Genomic DNA, 19,734 nt, shown 5'->3' with positions numbered 1-19,734 from the left:
CTGTATTTTCTTCTTTGTGGATACTTTAGACTAAAACAACAGACTTGCATCTATCACACAAAAGTAAAAACGAGAATGAAACTTGTGCCTCCAGACGAAAACAACCCAGCAGAGCCTAGTGTGTAAGATACGTCGTGTCGGGAGAGGTTGACCGATGTTAGCTCTGGATATATACGCTGCGGGGTTCCGTCGTCGTCTCCCCTCCGATATGGTTTCTTCCATATACGACGAGTCAGAACCCCGCAACATATATATCCTGAGCTAGCTATGTGTGAGGGCCGCCCGTCAAGGCGTACCTTATATTAAGCCCAGCCGTATATGACGACAAAAAGTAAAACATACACGATGAACGTGTTCAAATATTGAAATGAAAATTTGGAACTGATACTGTGATACGTCTTCACTTACTTACCTAATATTAGACACGGCGTACCTATGCAGAGGTGAATGAACGGAACACCACAAAATAACAATAAACCGAAGGCTGTAACTCCAGCAAGAAGTGCAGAAATGACCCCCATAATTCCAAGAACAGGTTTACTTGCAACCCAGTTAGACATCATACACGTCAATACAGAGAAAGTTGTCAGTATGAAAAACGAAATAGTTATGCGAGGAAGCATGGCAATAACTATAGCAATGTAGTCATGGTCAAGACTTCCTGAAATTAAGAAAGAAATGTCAATTTCATCGGATTCGTATTTCAAGGCCAAGTCGACGAATTTATCTTCCCATTTACCACTGACGTCATCAAGTTCATCTGATCGTAAGGAATACAGCAAAGACATCGCTTTGGCTGATTTGATGATATCTGTATTATTGAGATATTCAACTTCACCAAGACTTCCACCGATGAAATATTCCATACCTTGAACAGCAGTGACTGGATATGATAACTGCAAGTTATTTACATTGCTAGCATTGTATTGAAGTAATGTCAATACTGTATTTGGGTCACTGCAAGTTTCACGCCATTTTCCACACAAATCGTCATATTTATAATCGTCTCCTTCCTTAGTGACTATCATATTTATAACCCATTCGTCCAAATCAATTATCTCGTTCAAGGCATTCTCTCGTAATATATTACCATCATCTACTGCTGATACCAGTATACGTGCGTACCGTCCCACCTGTGTTTGTCGAGCAACGGTGAAGTCGCCATCGAAATTCACGCTAAAATGTTCCTCGATCTGAGCTCTATGCTTCCTTGCTGGTCCGTTATCAGGACTAAAAAGGTACTCAGTGTCTGTGTTTTGGACGAAGAATAATCCTCCGAATGCCAGCCCCATTGATATCACTATTGGGAGAACGATGAACGGTACATAGTAAGTACCGACTATGTTACCATACACTTTCAGTAGCCGACTTAATCTCCTCTCGATGCAATCAAACGTAAACTTTGATGATAACATTATGAAACCTGAAAGTAAACGCTCCTCCGAACACCTCTAAATTGCCGCTATGGGTGTGCCCTATCACAGAACTTGATGGTGACGAGTTGCCGATTTGAAATGAAAGGTATGCGCGAGCCAGAAATGAAACCCTTTTAGCTCTAATACCGACATTGTTGACGTCACTGGTTTACCTTGCGTATTATTAGGGGGGTTATTGCATAAGTCGACATAATAGTTATTGACTCTGTTACGTTGTTAAAATGTTTGAAATTCAACCTCATTGGGAGCAAGTTTCATTTCATATCAAAACCTGTATCTATCTCCTTGAATTGTGCATTCTCTGTAGTTGGATTGATCTTCGTTTATTCAACAAACTCCACGTTGTTACATAAGTCAGAGTAAAAAGGACTTTCACTCCAATCGTACTATCCTCATACACGTGCAATGGTTTGTTATGAGAACTGTATTGCTCCCATGCAACCCGCCCCTAGTCTATCAGCTAGCCCTCGGATGTTCTTCCGATAAAATACGACACACAGCCGAACAACGCTATCGAGGATGGAACATCGTTCGCTTATAGTTATAGCATCGAAAGAAAGCCCGAACGTCTAGCAGCATGACTACCCGCCCCCACCGTTGAAGGGTATCTGATATGGCGAAGCAACTGTGGCGCCTTTCATCAAGTCACAGACAAGTAAGAAAAGTCAACGTGCGTCAAAGTACATAGGTGTTGAAAAGAAAACGCTAACTCATTGTGTTAGTCCATCGACCCTCCACGTTGAGTGTCTATGGTTAGTCTGTAAGATACGACATTCGTGCCACGCTGTCAGCCAGTACGTCTGTACTATAAGTCAGACCATAGGAGGGGCTATGCTCAGATCACAGGCATTTGTTTCCCGAGTTATGTCTCAGACTGTTGCTATCAGAATACAATAAAATGTCGATAATATTGTTAATATTGACGTATTTAGCCTACTATATATGAAAGGGGTAAAATTACACTTGTTTCTGTGATCGCGCAGGTCCACTCACCGCTAAAGTAAACACTTTCTTCAGGTAGTGCATAAAACTGCAAACTACTCGAAGCTAAGAGTTTATTTTCCTGTTAAAATGGTGTAGTCGGGACCTCGCCATAGGACAACCATAGGGGCGTGTAATATTTCGTAGATTGTTGTTTTCCTGGTCTACAGACTAAATATAACAACAATTTGACTATATATTCCTATCTGTAAGGAAAAAAACTGTGTTTGCCTTACAGGTAGGAATATATACTCAAAAGGTTGTTAGGGACCGGTCAGTTTCTCCAGCCGGGGGGGGGGGCGGTGGATTCTTAAATCGGGCCGACAAAAAGTCACTGACCCCCCTCCCCATCTGTAAAACCAAAAACATGATACCCCCCCCCCCATATATAATATTCACACGACAGGTGTTTTTTGACCGTGAATCAGTTCTAGTGTGGGCTGCTTGACTGTCTTATAAGATCCCGGGTTAACACTATCATAATTATAATTATTGACTACGCAAGGTAACTATATTCAAACTATATTCATAATTCCAAAAGGAGTTTAATAGCATCTTGACAGTGAAAGGTAGGGAGAAAGCTTGAGAAGGGAATATGCACATCTCTTGAGGTTTTTTACCCTGAAAAATCAATTTTGAGACTATTCAGACCCTTTCAGACAATAATTTCCAAGCTTTACAAGACAGCACCAACATGTAAAAAGCAACTATATAGGGTTGAAACACTTTTGAAATATACTTTGATAGCATCTTGACAGTAAGAGGGGAAGAGCTTGAGACTGGGATATGTCCACCTCAGCACCATCAAGTATCAGAAGCCGTTCTTTATAACTTACATAGGGATGAAATATCTTCTTAAAAAATTAAATCGCATCACTATATACATGTAGTAAAGGTCAGCACATCTAATGGAAGTATCATTGGTAAAGGAGATTTGGAGTTTAAGGCAATTTTTGACTACTATACCTTGGCGAACATTTCACATCTTTAAAAGACTATGATCTAAAATTAGAATAGGGTGAAAATATTTAAGAAAAGTTTAATACCATTATGACAGTAAAAAGGTTGTTGGTTGAATGTATGAGTGACCTCTGATGGGAGTGAGGGAGTCCTTTGGGTTTTCCCCCTGGCAGATCTGGAGTTTTTTGCTTCTGTTAAGGCAATGTTTAAGTTATTCATAGCCTTTGAGGTAATATTTCCAAGCTTCGAAAAGCTAACGTAAATGTAAGTTTTAAATGAGTTTCCCATGTCACATAAAATGGGCCCATAATATTGGTATAGGGGCATTAATATTGCATGTATAGTAAAGTCACCGGTATGTTAGAGAACTTTAGGTGGTCATACCTAGTGGATAATAGAAACTGGAATCTGATGAGATGTGGTGATTTGTAGTGTCAATAACATGTAGTGTCCAAAATAGAAAGTGTATTAATCCCTTCTGACAAGTTCATACTGACGAGTAGAACAATTTAGATTAACTTCTTTTATAAACTATCTATGAAGATTACATTACGAAACCTTCAAGTTCACTTGTGTCCCAAAGTGCAATATAAGTGAAGCATTGATTGTGAAACAGCCAAGCATTTACATGACATTTTCTATAACTAGTGTGGGAGCTAGGTAATACATGTATATGTATATGTATATGTATATGTATATGTATATGTATAGTTATGTTTGAACTAATAAGCAATTTATTAAAGAATTCGTGTAAGAAACAGGGACAAGAACAAATATTTACATGTACAACATTTCAGACAAGGCTATATGCCATTGTAGAAAAGAGTTTTTTTCTTCCATCACAATCCAAAACATAATGACCCCCCCCCATCCACAATTTTCAAAACAGCATGACCCCCCCCCCTCCTGCCAATTTCAAAAACAGGGTGACCACCCCCCCCCCCTACAAATCCACCCCAGGCCGAAGAAACTGACCGGTCCCTTATATTTAGTCTGTAGACCAGGAAAACAACAATCTATCAAAATATTACACGCCGCTGAGGAGAACAAGCCGTCAACAGATCAAAACTGAAATGTTATGCCTAATATCGGGTTGTGTTCTTTAATGAGCCTCTGGTATATGGTGTATTCGAATTCATTGTGTAAACTTCAGTATACACACATTGATATGTCTTACTCTTGTAAAAAATGTCTACACAGTCTCCTATGCGCATGTTTGGGATTCATCCACGTCAGAACTCCTATCAAGTTTGCATCCATGTTGTGATTCGGAAGAGCGTCCTCTAGCGTCAATCCTTGGCAATTCATCTTTCACAAATTTGTCTTTTTGTGTAATCTGTGATGGCGATATAGGATGATTTTCTACTACAACTACAAACGTATTATTTTCCGTCGGTGATTTTGACGGAGAATGTTTACGTTCTGAACTTCTGGACGTCTTTGCTTGATTTGTCTTGTCTCCGAGTTTCAGCACCGTTTTTTCCTTGAGATACAAAGAAATGTTGTTTGGTAAACCAGTCACTGTATTCAGTTCTATCCCTTCTCGTTTACATCGAGAGTGTAAATACTTTAGTGTTTTTCTGGAGAGTACATTTTTATCATTATTATGTGCTTTTATCGGGTATCTTACTCTTTCCACCATAGGAGTTACATCTAGGGGACACATTTCAATTTCGTCTGAATTGTCTGCTTGTATCTGCTGCATTTGAATCTGCTGATTATGTTGACCAACATCTCTTTCAAATCCTTGATTCATCGTCCCTCCATTACGATTTTCATCATCGTTGTACTTGTCTGGCAGACTTGGTTTTGAGGATTTTCGTGGGCCAATCAGAGACAACAATACCGGAAGAAACAATAACCCATGTAAGCCACCTAAGCTTATCCCTAAAAATAAAGTTTTGAATATAGCTTTAAAAGCATACGTCTTAGCCATATATATTGGAATGAGGGCGAGGATTGTGGAAGAAATGCTCTGTACGATAGGGAGGCCTAATAATCGTAAACTCTCAATTGCACGTTTATCGCGAGAATCGCGTGGCGAAATCACGAAGATGTAGGTCACGTGAGCAGAATAGTCAACACTAAAACCAATACAAACAACTATGGTTATCATGGTAACAAAATCAAGTCCGACATCCCAGAATGCCATGTAGCCTAAAACACCAACGACTATGGATGCTATGGAAACGGTGACGTATAAACTGCATATCGGGTGGGGTATGAGGAGTAGAGAAACAACAAGCATACCTCCAGCAGCAATGAGAACGTTTTGTATAATACTTGGTAATACAGCATCAAAATGGTCGTCAAAAATGAAAGTTGGATGATATGCTATCATAGGTATCGAGGACCGTGATGCAATATTTCGTGATGTGTGTAAGAAGTCTCGTTTAGTCTCGACTGTGCCGTTCGCAACGCTACGAGACATGACAAGAAATCGCGATGATTGAATGGTCTTGTTGTCGGAATCGAAATTGATGTCATACCTGTAGTGTTGAAAGTTTGGCAACTGCAAAAAAATGTTTCGGAGTTGCAATATGAACGAATCTTCGCTGTGATAGGTTACATTGACTTGCTGAAGAAATTGTAAATAGTGCAGCAACCAGCACTGGGTTGTAAAGTCGTCATTTTCGTTGAAAAAATAACTATTGTTGTGAATTTCTCCAATAACGTTTTTAATATCCTGTATAACTTTTTGATCTGAGTAATTTTCTGGAGAGGTGATCACAAACTGTACAACTGGGCCGTAATCTAAAAAATATCTCTCTTCTTGGTCGTAGTATTCCACTGTGTATGAGTCGTCTAAAGCTAACTGTCGGGGATCAATTCCTTCGGAGAGTCGCAAACATCCCCAAATGGCAACCCCCATGTATCCCAAATAAAGTAACAGAGTTAGGCATTTCATCCATCGTTGGGTTACGAACGGTCCGTAATATTTAGCAAAGAATCTTGAGGCTATATGTTCAGAAATATTTTCTTCGACATTTCCGAGTTTGTAGAGAATTCCACCTGCACAACATATTCTGTAGAATTTTGATGGAGCTTCGCTTCTGGGTACCACCTTTTTCATCGTGACGCAATGTCTGTTTTGTTTTTCTCGGTGACCAATCAATGCCATGCAACCACCAAAAAACGTTATTTGGTAAAGATAATCAAATACTATGGCAACGCCACAGTAACAACAAAATATCCTGACCGAAGGAAAGTTAGAGATGGCACCGATACCAAATGCCAATGCATCTGTTAAACTGGTTATTGTAATGGACAATGCTGCTTCTGAGAATGTCTCTCCAAGTCGTTCTGCAACTGAATGTCGTGGAGATGTCGTCCGCCATGATGCTATCATTATGAACATGTCGTCAACTCCAATACCTGTAGATAGATTGATGAATAAAGAAATAAATAAACAAATACATTCGTATTTTCAGGGAAAAAATGTTAAAGATTACAGAGTTGACTTGCTTTTTGCTCATCTTACTTTTCGCATCATTTACGTAAATTTGTATGCTAATTAGTTCGTTTAAATAGAAACGTCAGAGACAGATTATCTGTTGAAGTCAGGTTTTTAGGTAATTTGCTTTATATATATGCATAATTGTTTTTCTACCGTATACTAATTAGCTCATTAATATGCAAGACACTTGCTCTGCTAGAAAATGAGGAAGCGTGCATATTTTGTTATGAAACCGAGGGATCAATTATAAAATACATATTGGGCGCGGAAAGTGCAATTTATGATACAAATAATGTAGTTTTGCTTTCCGCACTACAGAGAGTTGTAAAATCGTAATCACACGTATAACATTGTGACTCAGTCCATGTCTCCCCTAATACATCCATGCTCAGCTTAAGTCTCGTATTTTGTCTAGACCAATTCATCACAGGATGACTATAAATGTGAATTGTAAAACTGCTGGTCCCTGAAAGAAACGTAAATGTGACAATTCACGCCTTGTTTATCACAGAGGGTTTAATGACCTTTCCACTTAAAAGCATCTTTGAATGTTGAGATCATTGCGTGACACTTATACTACATTTTGAACGCCGTTGTCTAGGAAGTAGTACTCATTCACACACGCAAGAAAACTTTCTTTGATGCAGCCAACGAGACAAATACAATACACTAGTTTGCTTTTTGTAAATGTTATAGCTTTCATAGCTAGGGTTGTTGACGTTATCGATCGTACTGCCAGTCTGAGTACAATCTGAAAATAGATATAAACGTGCACTGAATAGTAATGCATGGTAACACAGACCCTAAACTTAGTACAATCGCCGACCTATCCAATAAATACTCTTTAACAAGATGAAGACAAAATAATTAAATGTAAGCACACAATGTCAAATTCTCTCTAAACAGGTTACTATTTGTATGTTTATTTTATGTTTATCTATTCATTTTTTTCATTTGGTGGGAGTTCAGCTATAATTTTAGCCATTGTATCATTAGTTCACTAAGTCTAAATTCATCCTCGTTTTTTATAAAAGAAAACATTTCCTTTAAAGCAGGGATCGATACCGTTCACAAGGAAACAAAATGACAGTTTAGGTTGATAATCAGTCGTGTGTGGGAAACCGTAAAATGATAGGTTGATAATCAGTAGTTTCTGGGACACAAAATGACAGTTTAGGTTGATAATCAGTCGTGTACAAGGGAATGTTCATAATCTATTTCTAGGTGTTAAAACAAAATTCTACAGGTAGTAATCAACATGTTATGCTGTAAACACGTTATGAATTTTTTCCCATCTGAAATTTAGTTAGGTTAGGTTGAGAAAAATGCTGTTTTCGAGATGACAGTTTGCATTTGTGAGTGGTAATATACTTCAACAAGGTTCAGATTTCATTTTTTTAAAAACTCTTTTGAAATTCCACGCTATTATGCTAATTATGTCTTTTGACAAAATGTAAAAATTTAAAACCAAACATTCGAGCGAATGAACAACACTATGTCCATATTTCACATTTCATTACATACACGGTCTAACATCAGAAGTCAAGAATTGTGCTGTTCGTGATAACTAGTGTGAATAGGGTTCATGTTGATTACCACCAACATTTTCCCTCCAAAAGAATTCGAAAAAAAAATTATTATATTTGTGTGATATTTAAGTTAGAATTTTGGTCTGCAATCATAAAAATTGTCTTACCTTATCAAATTTTGTAAAGATTGCGTTCTAGAAATGGTCGTGTTTTACCAAAGAAATGAATTATATCACACATGAAGTGTATGGATACTTGAATTTATTCCATGCACAAGCCTATATATTGTTGAACAGAAAATATGGATTATATGTCGTGGTCGTTTTACGTGATGATAACCACCAATTTTTTTATCATTTGTGACTGAGGAGGTATAATTATATAATTGGTCAATGTTTCATATTTTACTTTATTCAGCCGGAAAATACCCGTAGTGATAAGGCTCCTAAGTTCACACGCATTTCCTTGGCTGAACAAAGGAAAATGTTGGGGAATAGTATCTAATTTTACATTGTCCCACCTGTGTTATGGCCTAGCATCATCCAGTCGAAATGTACAATGTTGAATCCGTAAAAGTATGGGCGTTGCATCGAACGATGGATATTTTAAGAACTAGTTAATTTAGTTATCTTACCTAGAGTTAAAAACGGCATACCAATAACAAGGTGAATAAATGGTACTCCACAGTATAGTAATAAACAGAACGCGGATACGGCGGCAAGTAATGCTGATATTACACCCAGCATACCAAGAATAGGTTTACTTGTAACCCAGTCAAACATCATGCATGTACACACAGCAAACGTTGTCAGAATGAAAAACGCAATAACCAAACTTGGTAACATTGAAATCACAATAACGACATAGTCATGGTCAAGGCTCCTGGATATAAAGAATGAAATGTCAATTTTGTTTGATTCGTACTCCAAAGCCATGTCAATGAATCTTTCTTCCCATTTGCCGCTGAGGTCATCAAGTCCATCTGATCGTAAGGAATATAGCAAAGACATCGCTTTGGCTGATTTGATGATATCTGTGTTATTGAGATATTCTACTCCGCCAAGACTTCCCCCGATGAAATATTCCATACCTTGAACAGCAGTGACTGGATATGATAACGAGTGGAAGGCAATAAAGGCATTAAAATTATATGCGTTATAATTAATCAGTCTTAGAATAGTATTGGAATCACTGCATCTCTTGTGTAATTTTCCACACAAATCTCCATATTTTAGTTTAATATGATGTCCTTGTCGGCTATAGCTAACCTCCAAATTTTTAACGCGTTCGTCAAATTGAATGATTGCGTATAAGACATCTTCCTGTAGCACGTCGCCATCATCGTCAACTGTTATCAATACATGCGCATAGCGTCCAACTTCAGTTTGTCTGTTTATCATGAAACCGTCGTCAAAATTCACGGGGAAGTATTTCTCTACCTCATCGCGGTGTTTCTTGGCTGGTCCATCTTCGGGAGTGAATAAATATTCGGTGTCTGTTTTCTGGCGAAAAAACAAACCACCAAATGACAGCCCCACTGTTACCACAATAGGTATCACAATAAAGGGAATGTAATACGTGCCTACGAATTCTCCGTACACTCTCAATACACGGCATAGGCGTTTCTCAATACAATCAAATGCAAACATATTATTGCATTACGTGGAGCAGACTCCAATGTTTGGATAAGAATAGACCGTAGACATATAGCGAGTAGGCAAGGCGGCTGACTTCACCATCAACGCATCTCCACTGTGAATAATCAAATTGTCTTGTAGTGAAAGCGAGTCTGACTGTACATATGTTAGTTGTTGACCCAAATTGTGATCAATAGTATGGTGACAAGGTTTTCTAAAAATAGGGCATGTTTCTTTTTATCGAGTCAGAAATAATATTTTGTCAATCGACTTAGTCGAACTACTGAGGTAATGTTTTACGATATAGTTTGAGTGTGTACCATTAATGTCTGGATATAATAGCATTTATAGCAGCAGTAACGGAAATAACAGATATCTAACGAGATCCTGAACATGAGACGAATCCGTGTCTGTGAAACAGTGTACATAAGGTCACTCCTATTTTGGGTCTTTGTATTCTCAATATGACAGTATACAGTTACATGTAATACTCTGCGGGATACTCACGCGAAACAGAATTCGGTTTCCAACGTTATACGCCGAACGGAAATGTTATCGATAAATTCACTGTGATTGCCGTGTCCGTGCGTTGTAATCAAAGTCAGACAGTTGCGTAGTTGACGGACGGTTAGCTATCATATCTGACGTCACGTTTCCCTTACAAATCGGAAAACTTTAGGTCACCACGTACGTCCATTGTAGAGTTGGACGACATTACAATGAATAAGTCAACCCTTACAATTCTAGGGGTCAATTTACCTCATGGTTATAGTGTACTGTACAGCTGAAGTTCATCTCCAAACATAGTATCCATGGTGTTCATACAAATAGGCTAATGTACCAGGTTTAACATATCATTAGCATAAAAAACATGTTCTCTACATATACGCTGTGCAAAGATTAGTTTAAAGTATCATGTTTTGACACATGGAAGGGATGTACACACACATACATACACACATACATACATACATACATACATACATACATACATACATACATACATATTTTTTTCATTGAATATCTAATATACAATCAACACAATATTATTGATCTTAAAACATGTCTTAAACTTGTATATAGCTATTGACGTTTTCCTTACCTGTCCTCATACACACACATGTACAGTCATAGAAGTCGACACACACACACACACACACACACACACACACACACACACAATATATACTGTATATATAAATAAAAAAGTGTTTGCAAGGGAAACTTAGGTTTAGTACCAACGTATTTGTTTGAATTGAAAAGCTTACCTCTACTTATTTGAATTTCATCACTTTATTTGTAAAGCAAGGTGTGTCAATGTATGTTATTTGAAGAGTAATACCAGACATTCAATGCTGTTTGAATAGTATGGTATGTTATTTGTTGTTGTCTTTTAATATGGTAGCACTCCTACATTTCATAATTTTTATTTAAAGCATATTAAACCAATATGTGTACCCTTCTTTTGTTTGGTACATCTTTTCATCATGACTGTCAAAAAGAAAATTACAAGTGAAAGTGAACACCATTCCAGGAATCTTTGGGTGCTGGAGAGTTATGTCACGGTTTTACATCACCTACATTAAGTGCTATTTCAGAGAAACATCGAGTTGAATTTACCCCCTTTGGAGATCTCTGCAGTGAGCCAATATTCATGACATTTTCTGTAAAGGTCATTAGCTCTTAGGCAGGGCCCTGACCAAATTGCCAGGGGGGGGGGCTTTGTCTTGGTGCAATCATGCATTTAAAATTTAGAAAGTGACTAATTTACACAAATTTGCATAAAATTTACATAATATCTATTTTAGCATACGCAATTAAATATCACATGTAAGGCTAGAAAAAATAAAAAAAAGCTGGTCAACGGGCAATCTAACCCATCATATTGGGTAAGTAGGTAGAATTTCATTTTTTCACAATGCTTGACAAGGATAAAACAAACCATATATAATGATAGCAAAATATTTCAGGTCGAGTTTAGATAGAACTTATTCAGTCATCTTGATACTATCTCATGCAATTTATCTGCATAGCTACAGTTAGGAAATGTACACAATTCACGGTTAATTAAATAAATGTTGTAGCTCCTCTCAACCAGCCAGCGTACAATAGAGATATAAGATACATATTAGCGAGGAGTCAGTGTACAGTCACTTTTGACTTTAGTGAACCATCAATTTAAATCGCGCATGCTAGGAATCATGACGTAAATAACGATTTTAATAACATCGATATATATATTCAAAAAGTCGCTTTTTTCTTGCTTTTTTCCAAAATCTCGCCCCCCCCCCCCCCCCCGCAGGCTACGGTACTGTTAGGGGTTACGAATATCCATTATTCAAAGATTTCTGTTGACTCGCATTAGGCAATGTAACCAACAGCAAAGATCCCCAACTTGAAGTTTTTTTCTGAATCTAATATAATGTAAAACCATGACACGACTCTCCAGAACCCAAAGTTCATGAAAATTCAAGATGTTTCCTGGCTGACAATCTATCAGTTAGTTACATACGTCACGACTTTGGTAATAATGTCTTGGTTATTACTTATTGTTGTGGAAGGATATCGTGGTTCCATTGCATATATTAAGACAATCCCTCCCCCACCTGTAATTATAATAATAATAATAATAATAATAATAATAATAATAATAATAATAATAATAATAATAATTCTTTATTGTTTCTTTATCCAAATCTGGACATCAGATCTATTCACAATAAAGAAGGAAAATAACCTTACAATAACAATACATAGAAAAACAAAGAAAATACACCTTAGCAGGTGTCAAAAACGACTCATGTTTAAAATATTTATGTATTTATTTTTTCGAGGCAGCTGACAGTGTACCGCTCTCTAAGTTTGAAGCATGTGTATGTGTATTTAGCCACTTCTTTAATTATATTCTCATTTTTACTGTTCATTATATTAAGGAATTTTTCTGTGTCTGACAAATCTGGGGGCCATATTTTAAAGTGTGCTAATATTGATTTCCTTTCATCCGTGAACATTTTACATTTTAAGATAAAGTGTTGCTCATCTTCAATTTCATTGGTTTGGCACATGGGGCATGTTCTGCTGGCTATGTCTTGTTTATTGTGTCTACCTGTTTCTATTTTTAGTTTGTGTGAACTTATCCTTAGTTTTGTCAGGGCAGATCTATGGAGAGGATTTTTTATAATGCTTAAATATTTCTCACAAGTAGTATCTTTTTTTATTTGTCTATACGTACGAAGTTTATTTTTATGGTTTTGTCCTTTGTTATCATTGTATAATATGTCTATGGATTGTCTGTCATACAGTTCTTTTAGTTTCTCTTTGACTATATTAATTAATTTAGAATCACCTTCTGTAGCTATTTCTGTCCATTCCTCCTCCATATTTATTAATTTTAAGATCTGCTTGATACCTGTTACCCAGTTTTGTGTCCCCACCCTCTCCATTTCTATACCCAGTTTGAATGCTTCATTTACAAGAGAATCTGTTGGTTTCTGTTTAATTTTTGTCCAATACTTTACTGCTTGTATTAAGCCAAATAAAATTAGCGGGCTACGTCCTAGTTCTAGTAAACATGCTAAATTGTGTGATTTGGGGCTAACCTGGAGTAGAAATTTACAGAATCGTGTATGCATTTTTTCACTGGGGTTTGTAATATTTGTTAAATTTGTTGTAATGTTGATAACATCACCAGCCCAGACCTCACTGCAGTACAGTAGTATTGGTCTGATGGTGGCATCAAACATTTGCAGGTATAATTTAACTGGTATCTGGCCTTCTGAGAACAGATATTGTTTTAATTTAAAACATGCTTTCAATGCCCTGTTGGTTAGATCTTGCTGGGCCTTGTTGAGTTGACCTGTAGTGTTTAGTTTTATGCCTAGATATGTGTATGATGAGACTCTTTCAAGTTCAAGATTGTTCAGATAGAATGTTTGTTTCTGCATGGTTTTTTCCTGTTTTATTAAAAACAATTGTTTTTGATTTCGCTATGTTAATATCCAGTTGCCATTTTTTGCAATACGTTGCTACAGCATTTAAAGCATTTTGTAGACCTGAACTGGATTCTGATAACAATAGTAGATCATCAGCATATAGCAGACAGGGTATATCATTATTCAAGAGTCTTGGGGGATCAATTTTAGTTTCTTCCAGTTGCTTCTTAATGTCATTTATGTATATGTTGAACAGTAGAGGGCTTAGTCCATCTCCTTGCCTAATGCCTCTTTTGACTGGAAAAGCTTTTGACAATCCATTATTTGTTTTGAGACAACTTAAAGAATTGGAATAAATTGAATTTAATTATTGAATGCTCCCTTATCCTAGATACACTTTATCATATACGTTCCGATCTACCATATCCTGTTGTTCGGTAGATTTACCCGGACCAATGAGACTCAGTAAAACAGGTAGAAATAATAAACCATGCAAACAACCGAATGTTATTCCTAAAAATAACGTTACAAATACTGCTCTATAAACATAGATATTGGATGCATAGAGTGGAACGATGGCCAGACATGTAGAGAAAACACTTTGTAGAATCGGTACACCAATCACGCGTAGACTCCAGATAATGCGGTCATTGCTGGAACCACGTGGTGAAATCGTGAATGTGTATATAAAGTGAACTGAGTGATCAATGCTGAAGCCAATAGAAATAATGATGTTCACCATTGCAAGAGGGTCAAGTCCGATATCCCATAATGCCATGTAACCTATGATACCAAGAGTTGTGGATGCTACGGAAACAACGACGTATACGCTGCATATTGGATGGGGTATGAGGAGTAAAGAGATAATCAGTATACCACCAATGGCAAGTGTTAGGTTTTGTGTTAGAACTGGTACAATTTCGTCAAATGTGTCATCAAAAATAAAACTTGGATTGTACGCAATCATTGGTATCGATGACTCTTTTGCAATGCTTCGAGAATTGTGAAAGGTGTTTGCTTTTGTCGCCGCAGTACTGCTCAAGACGACGCGAGACGTCGCGAGAACTCGCGAGGATTCGATGGTTTGAAAGTTTGAATCAAAAGCAATGTCTAATGTGTACTGTTCGAAAATAGACAGCGATAAAAACTTGTCACGAAGGAGTGATATGAATGATTCCTCATCGTGGTAAGTTAATCCAGTTCGATTTAAGAAGCTTAAATAATCCAGAAGCCAACATTGCGTTGTATATTTGCCATCATTGTGAAACCATTCACTTTCTTGTATTTTGTGGACAACATCCTTGATCTGTGTTTGTAGTGCTGGGTCTGAATAATTCTGGGGCGTTGTAATCACAAATTGCACAACTGCACCATAATTAACAAAATACTTATTTTCTAAGTCATAATACTTGATGCTGTAGGAGTTGTCCTGGGTTAACTTTTGTAGATCCATGCCAATTGATACTTTCAAACATCCCCATAAAGCTAGACTAATATAAGATAAATACAGTAATCCAATCACCACTTTGACCCAAAACTTTGTAATAAATGGTCCGTAATATTTTTCAAGGAATTGCGAAATTGTGTGCTCTTCTTTAGGTGTCTCATGACATGTGCCCGGGGTGTTTCGAGCATACCCACCGGCACAAAATATGTTGTATACTTTTGATGGAGATTCGACTTTAGAAACTACTGTTTTCATTGTAATACAATGCCTGTTTTGTTTTTCTCGATGACCAATCAATGCCATGCAACCACCAAAAAACGTTATTTGGTAAAGATAATCAAATACTATGGCAACGCCACAATAACAACAAAATATCCGGACCGAAGGAATGTTAGAGATGGCGCCGACACCAAATGCCAATGCATCTGTTAAACTGGTTATTGTAATGGACAATGCTGCTTCTGAGAATGTCTCTCCAAGTCGTTCTGCAACTGAAAGTCGTGGAGATGTCGTCCGCCATGATGCTATCATTATGAACATGTCGTCAACTCCAACACCTGTAGAAGAATAGAAGAATATAATACAATAAGTTCAATTAATGTAAATATTGTTATGTATTCATGAAGTACACGATATATATATATATATATATATATATATATATATATATATATATATATATATATATATATATATATATATATATATATATATATATATATATATAACTTGGTGAATATCAACCTGCTAAGACAGTGCTCTATACCGCAGTGGCAGAGCGTATTGTAATGGATATATATATATATATATATATATATATATATATATATATACTAATTCAGTGTAAGAGGTAAGTCATAAACTGAAGGAAAAGCGCTCAATACTGAGAAGTAGAGCTGTATTACACAAAATACACAAGTTATGGTACGGAGCCGTTACTCTTTCGTTAGCGTGAAACTCTGAGTAACGGCTCCGTACCATAACTTGTGTATTTTGTATATATATATATATATATATATATATATATATATATATATATATATATATATATATATATATATATATATATATATATATATATATACATATACATATATATATATATATATATATATATATATATATATATATATATATATATATATATATATATATACACACACTTAATTCAAGAATTAAGATGCTACAAGTCGTTACTCGGATTTCCATGCTTCCTCAGCGATCGATATCATTGGGCGACTGATAAAATTGAGATTGACAATGTCGATTGACAATGTCGATATGTACACGTAAATAATGTTAGTGCATATATTAAACTATTCCTTCCGGAGGTTTACTTCTATCTCAGACCAATAGGGTTCTTTCAGTGGTTCATGCCGACATTTGGAGACCCACCTTCTTACCGTAAGCTCTAGACGGCGAATGCTTACAGAAGGAATATACGTGTGTCGAATTGGAAGCAATTAACACCTTTCGTGTACTCACAGAGAATTACAGCTAAAGATTGCCACACAATATGCATTATTGTAAGAAATAGTCAAAATAGTTTAAATAATCGCATACGTTTCCACTTAGACCCTGTGGGTCTATGGTGCCTACTGTGTCTGCGTTTTTACGTTTTTATTTTTGCAGTTGTCAGTGTACTTTTTATCATGTTTAATGTATAAAGTGTAACTTTTTTCTGTTGCTCGACACTGTGTGAGAAGAGCCATTTGGCTCAACAGTCTATCGAGTTGAAATAAAGTCTAAATAATGATAATAATGATAATAATGTCCTGCGTTGATCCAAACATCTCGTGGCACGGTATAGGGCGCCCTCGCGTGGCGCTTCTTTCACTCGAAAAGGGGCAGAAAAATTAGTATAATATTGTGGCATGTCGTAGCACGCTAAAATGATACTTCAACAATCACCCCAACTCACTAAAAATTAGTATAATATTGTGGCATGTCGTAGCACGCTAAAATGATACTTCAACAATCACCCCAACTCACTAAAACGTATATTAATATCCATTTCTCTCTTTTCCATTTGTTTATAGTAGACGTTAAATATAAAATTGAACTATTAAAGGACTTTTGACAATTAATTCGTTTGCACCAAATAAGACCGTGACAAATCTATATTGTCTCGATCTGTTAATAAATACCAGTCATTTATCAATAACACAAAGATGCGCGCGCATGGAAAGATAAAAAACGAACCTGTTTTGGAACTACAGTTTCAATAAACACATGTTACCCAGTAGCCGGCTTGATTCGTGACACTAGAATTTTGCAAAACGTTATCACCACGTTCAATTTTCCGAAAAATGAACTTCTAGATTTTGTGTCGAGTACCAATTGTGGTCAAGTACCCATAGCTATAACTGTAGCATAGGCCAATTCTATCCACTATCTATGGTTGTAGATACCTACAAAACAACACTCACTGCGATTGTCAACTAACAATGGAAATAACACATATGAAAAATTGATAATGAACATTTCTACGGCAATTAAAGACACCTGTCGGTACAACACCACGAATCAGACTTACCTAGTATGAGAAACAACATGCAAATTACCAGATGAATAAATGGTACTCCACATAGCAATAACAAACCGAAAGCTGATACAACGGCAAGTAATGCTGATATTACACCCATTATAGCAAGAATAGGTTTACTTGTAACCCAGTCAGCCATCATACATGCACACAGAGAGAATACCGATACCAAGACCAATGGTGGGATAGTGCGGGGTAACATAGAAATCACGATAGCGACATAATCATTGTCAAGACTTCTGGACACTATAAAACTAATGTCGATTTCATCCGACTCGTACTCCAAAGTCATGTCGACGAATTTATCTTCCCATTTACCACTGACGTCATCAAGTTCATCTGATCGTAAGGAATACAGCAAAGACATCGCTTTGGCTGATTTGATGATATCTGTGTTATTGAGATATTCTACTCCGCCAAGACTTCCCCCGATGAAATATTCAAAATAACCAACAGCAATGACTGGATACGATAATGAATACTCATTCAACATATCCATATAGCTAGAATTATAGTTCATTAATTTTAAGACAGCATTTGATGCGGCACACTTTCCTTTCCATTTTCCACATAATGTGTCGTAATCATGATATTGTCCCCAGTGTCTGACTACCAAGCGTTTTACTTGCCCATCAAATTTCAGTATCTCCTCGATCATACATTTTCTAAGAATATCGCCACCGTCTTTAGCTGTTACCAATGCATATGCGTACCGTCCACGGTCAGTTTGCCTGATTCTCGTGAAACCATCATCAAAATCCATAGCGAAGTATTTTTCGATCTCGGCACGGTTCTTCCTGGCTGGTCCATCAACGGGACTGAATAGATATTCGGTGTCTGTGTTCTGTTCGAAATACAAACTACCTAATGCTAGTCCAGCTGTCATCATAACGGGAATGAAGATAAATGGGACGAAGTGGTGGCCGACTATTTCCCCGTAAACTTTCAGTAACTGTCGTAGTCGCTTTTCGATACAGTCAAAAGCAACCATATTAAACGTCGTCTACAAACCTGATAACGAGGACAGTGGTGATTTTTCTCAAATGATCACGGCTTGTTCTAATGTACTTTTTCGAATTAAGCATTAAAACAATTTTAAAAGCTTGATTTAAAAATTCAGAACTAATGACTAATATGAATCGACAAGTAGCTGTTTTAGATCATTTGTGCTAATGTACACCCAATTACAATAAGTAATGAAACCAATTGATTGTAATCACTACAGAATGTGTTTGCAGTGGCATATATTGAATATGAATGTAAAGCTAACGTGTAATTAGGGAAAGCTGGTTTTTCAAAACCGGCTGATACGTAAATTGCCACAGTTTTAGAAAGTTAAATTGGCAAAACATAGAACGTCATCCCCAAAAGAGGAATGAATGAATGAATGAATGAATGAATGAATGAATGAATGAATGAATGAATGAATGAATGAATGAATGAATGAATGAATGAATGAATGAATGAATGAATGAAAATATATAAAATATGATAATGAAAAACATATTAAAACAAATCTATACACATAAAACTCTGCATGGGTCTTTATTATCGTGTCAGAGACTGAACCAGTCTATCATATCCAAAGACGAGTATTGATTATTATACCTCCTAAAACATAATGTATTTAGTAGAAAGCCGGGAAAAATAATGGAGATTCGGAACATTTTGACTCATATTTCGATTATTAATTAAAGTACCATGGGTGTGTAGTTGGCTGGGTGGGTTTGTAAGTTGGTTAGAGGGTAGTTGGACTGACGGAGAGACATACATACATACATACATACATACATACATACATATTACATAC

The 19,734-nt window shown here is 36.6% G+C and overlaps 3 protein-coding genes across 3 annotated transcripts; all 3 read right to left on the bottom strand.

Annotated features, from left to right (window-relative positions):
* Positions 1 to 404: 404 nt before the first annotated feature.
* Positions 405 to 1,415, bottom strand: LOC144448222 (patched domain-containing protein 3-like). Its single transcript, XM_078138376.1, has one exon. It carries the CDS (start codon positions 1,413 to 1,415, stop codon positions 405 to 407), a length of 1,011 nt encoding a protein of 336 aa, XP_077994502.1.
* A 3,166-nt stretch (positions 1,416 to 4,581) lies between these two features.
* On the bottom strand, positions 4,582 to 10,012 carry LOC144448221 (patched domain-containing protein 3-like). Its single transcript, XM_078138374.1, has 2 exons — positions 8,998 to 10,012; positions 4,582 to 6,752 (listed from the first exon to the last, which is right to left on the bottom strand). Exons 1-2 carry the CDS (start codon positions 10,010 to 10,012, stop codon positions 4,582 to 4,584), a joined length of 3,186 nt encoding a protein of 1,061 aa, XP_077994500.1.
* A 4,302-nt stretch (positions 10,013 to 14,314) lies between these two features.
* LOC144448220 (patched domain-containing protein 3-like) lies at positions 14,315 to 18,915 on the bottom strand. The gene is made up of 2 exons (XM_078138373.1): positions 17,916 to 18,915; positions 14,315 to 15,936 (listed from the first exon to the last, which is right to left on the bottom strand). Exons 1-2 carry the CDS (start codon positions 18,913 to 18,915, stop codon positions 14,315 to 14,317), a joined length of 2,622 nt encoding a protein of 873 aa, XP_077994499.1.
* Between the last annotated feature and the right edge of the window lie 819 nt (positions 18,916 to 19,734).

The sequence above is a fragment of the Glandiceps talaboti genome, chromosome 17 (genome assembly GCF_964340395.1).
Source record: "Glandiceps talaboti chromosome 17, keGlaTala1.1, whole genome shotgun sequence".
Classification (NCBI taxonomy): domain Eukaryota; kingdom Metazoa; phylum Hemichordata; class Enteropneusta; family Spengelidae; genus Glandiceps; species Glandiceps talaboti.
The sequence above is the reverse complement of the archived record's forward strand: the minus strand, read 5'-3'. Positions and strand labels throughout refer to the sequence as shown.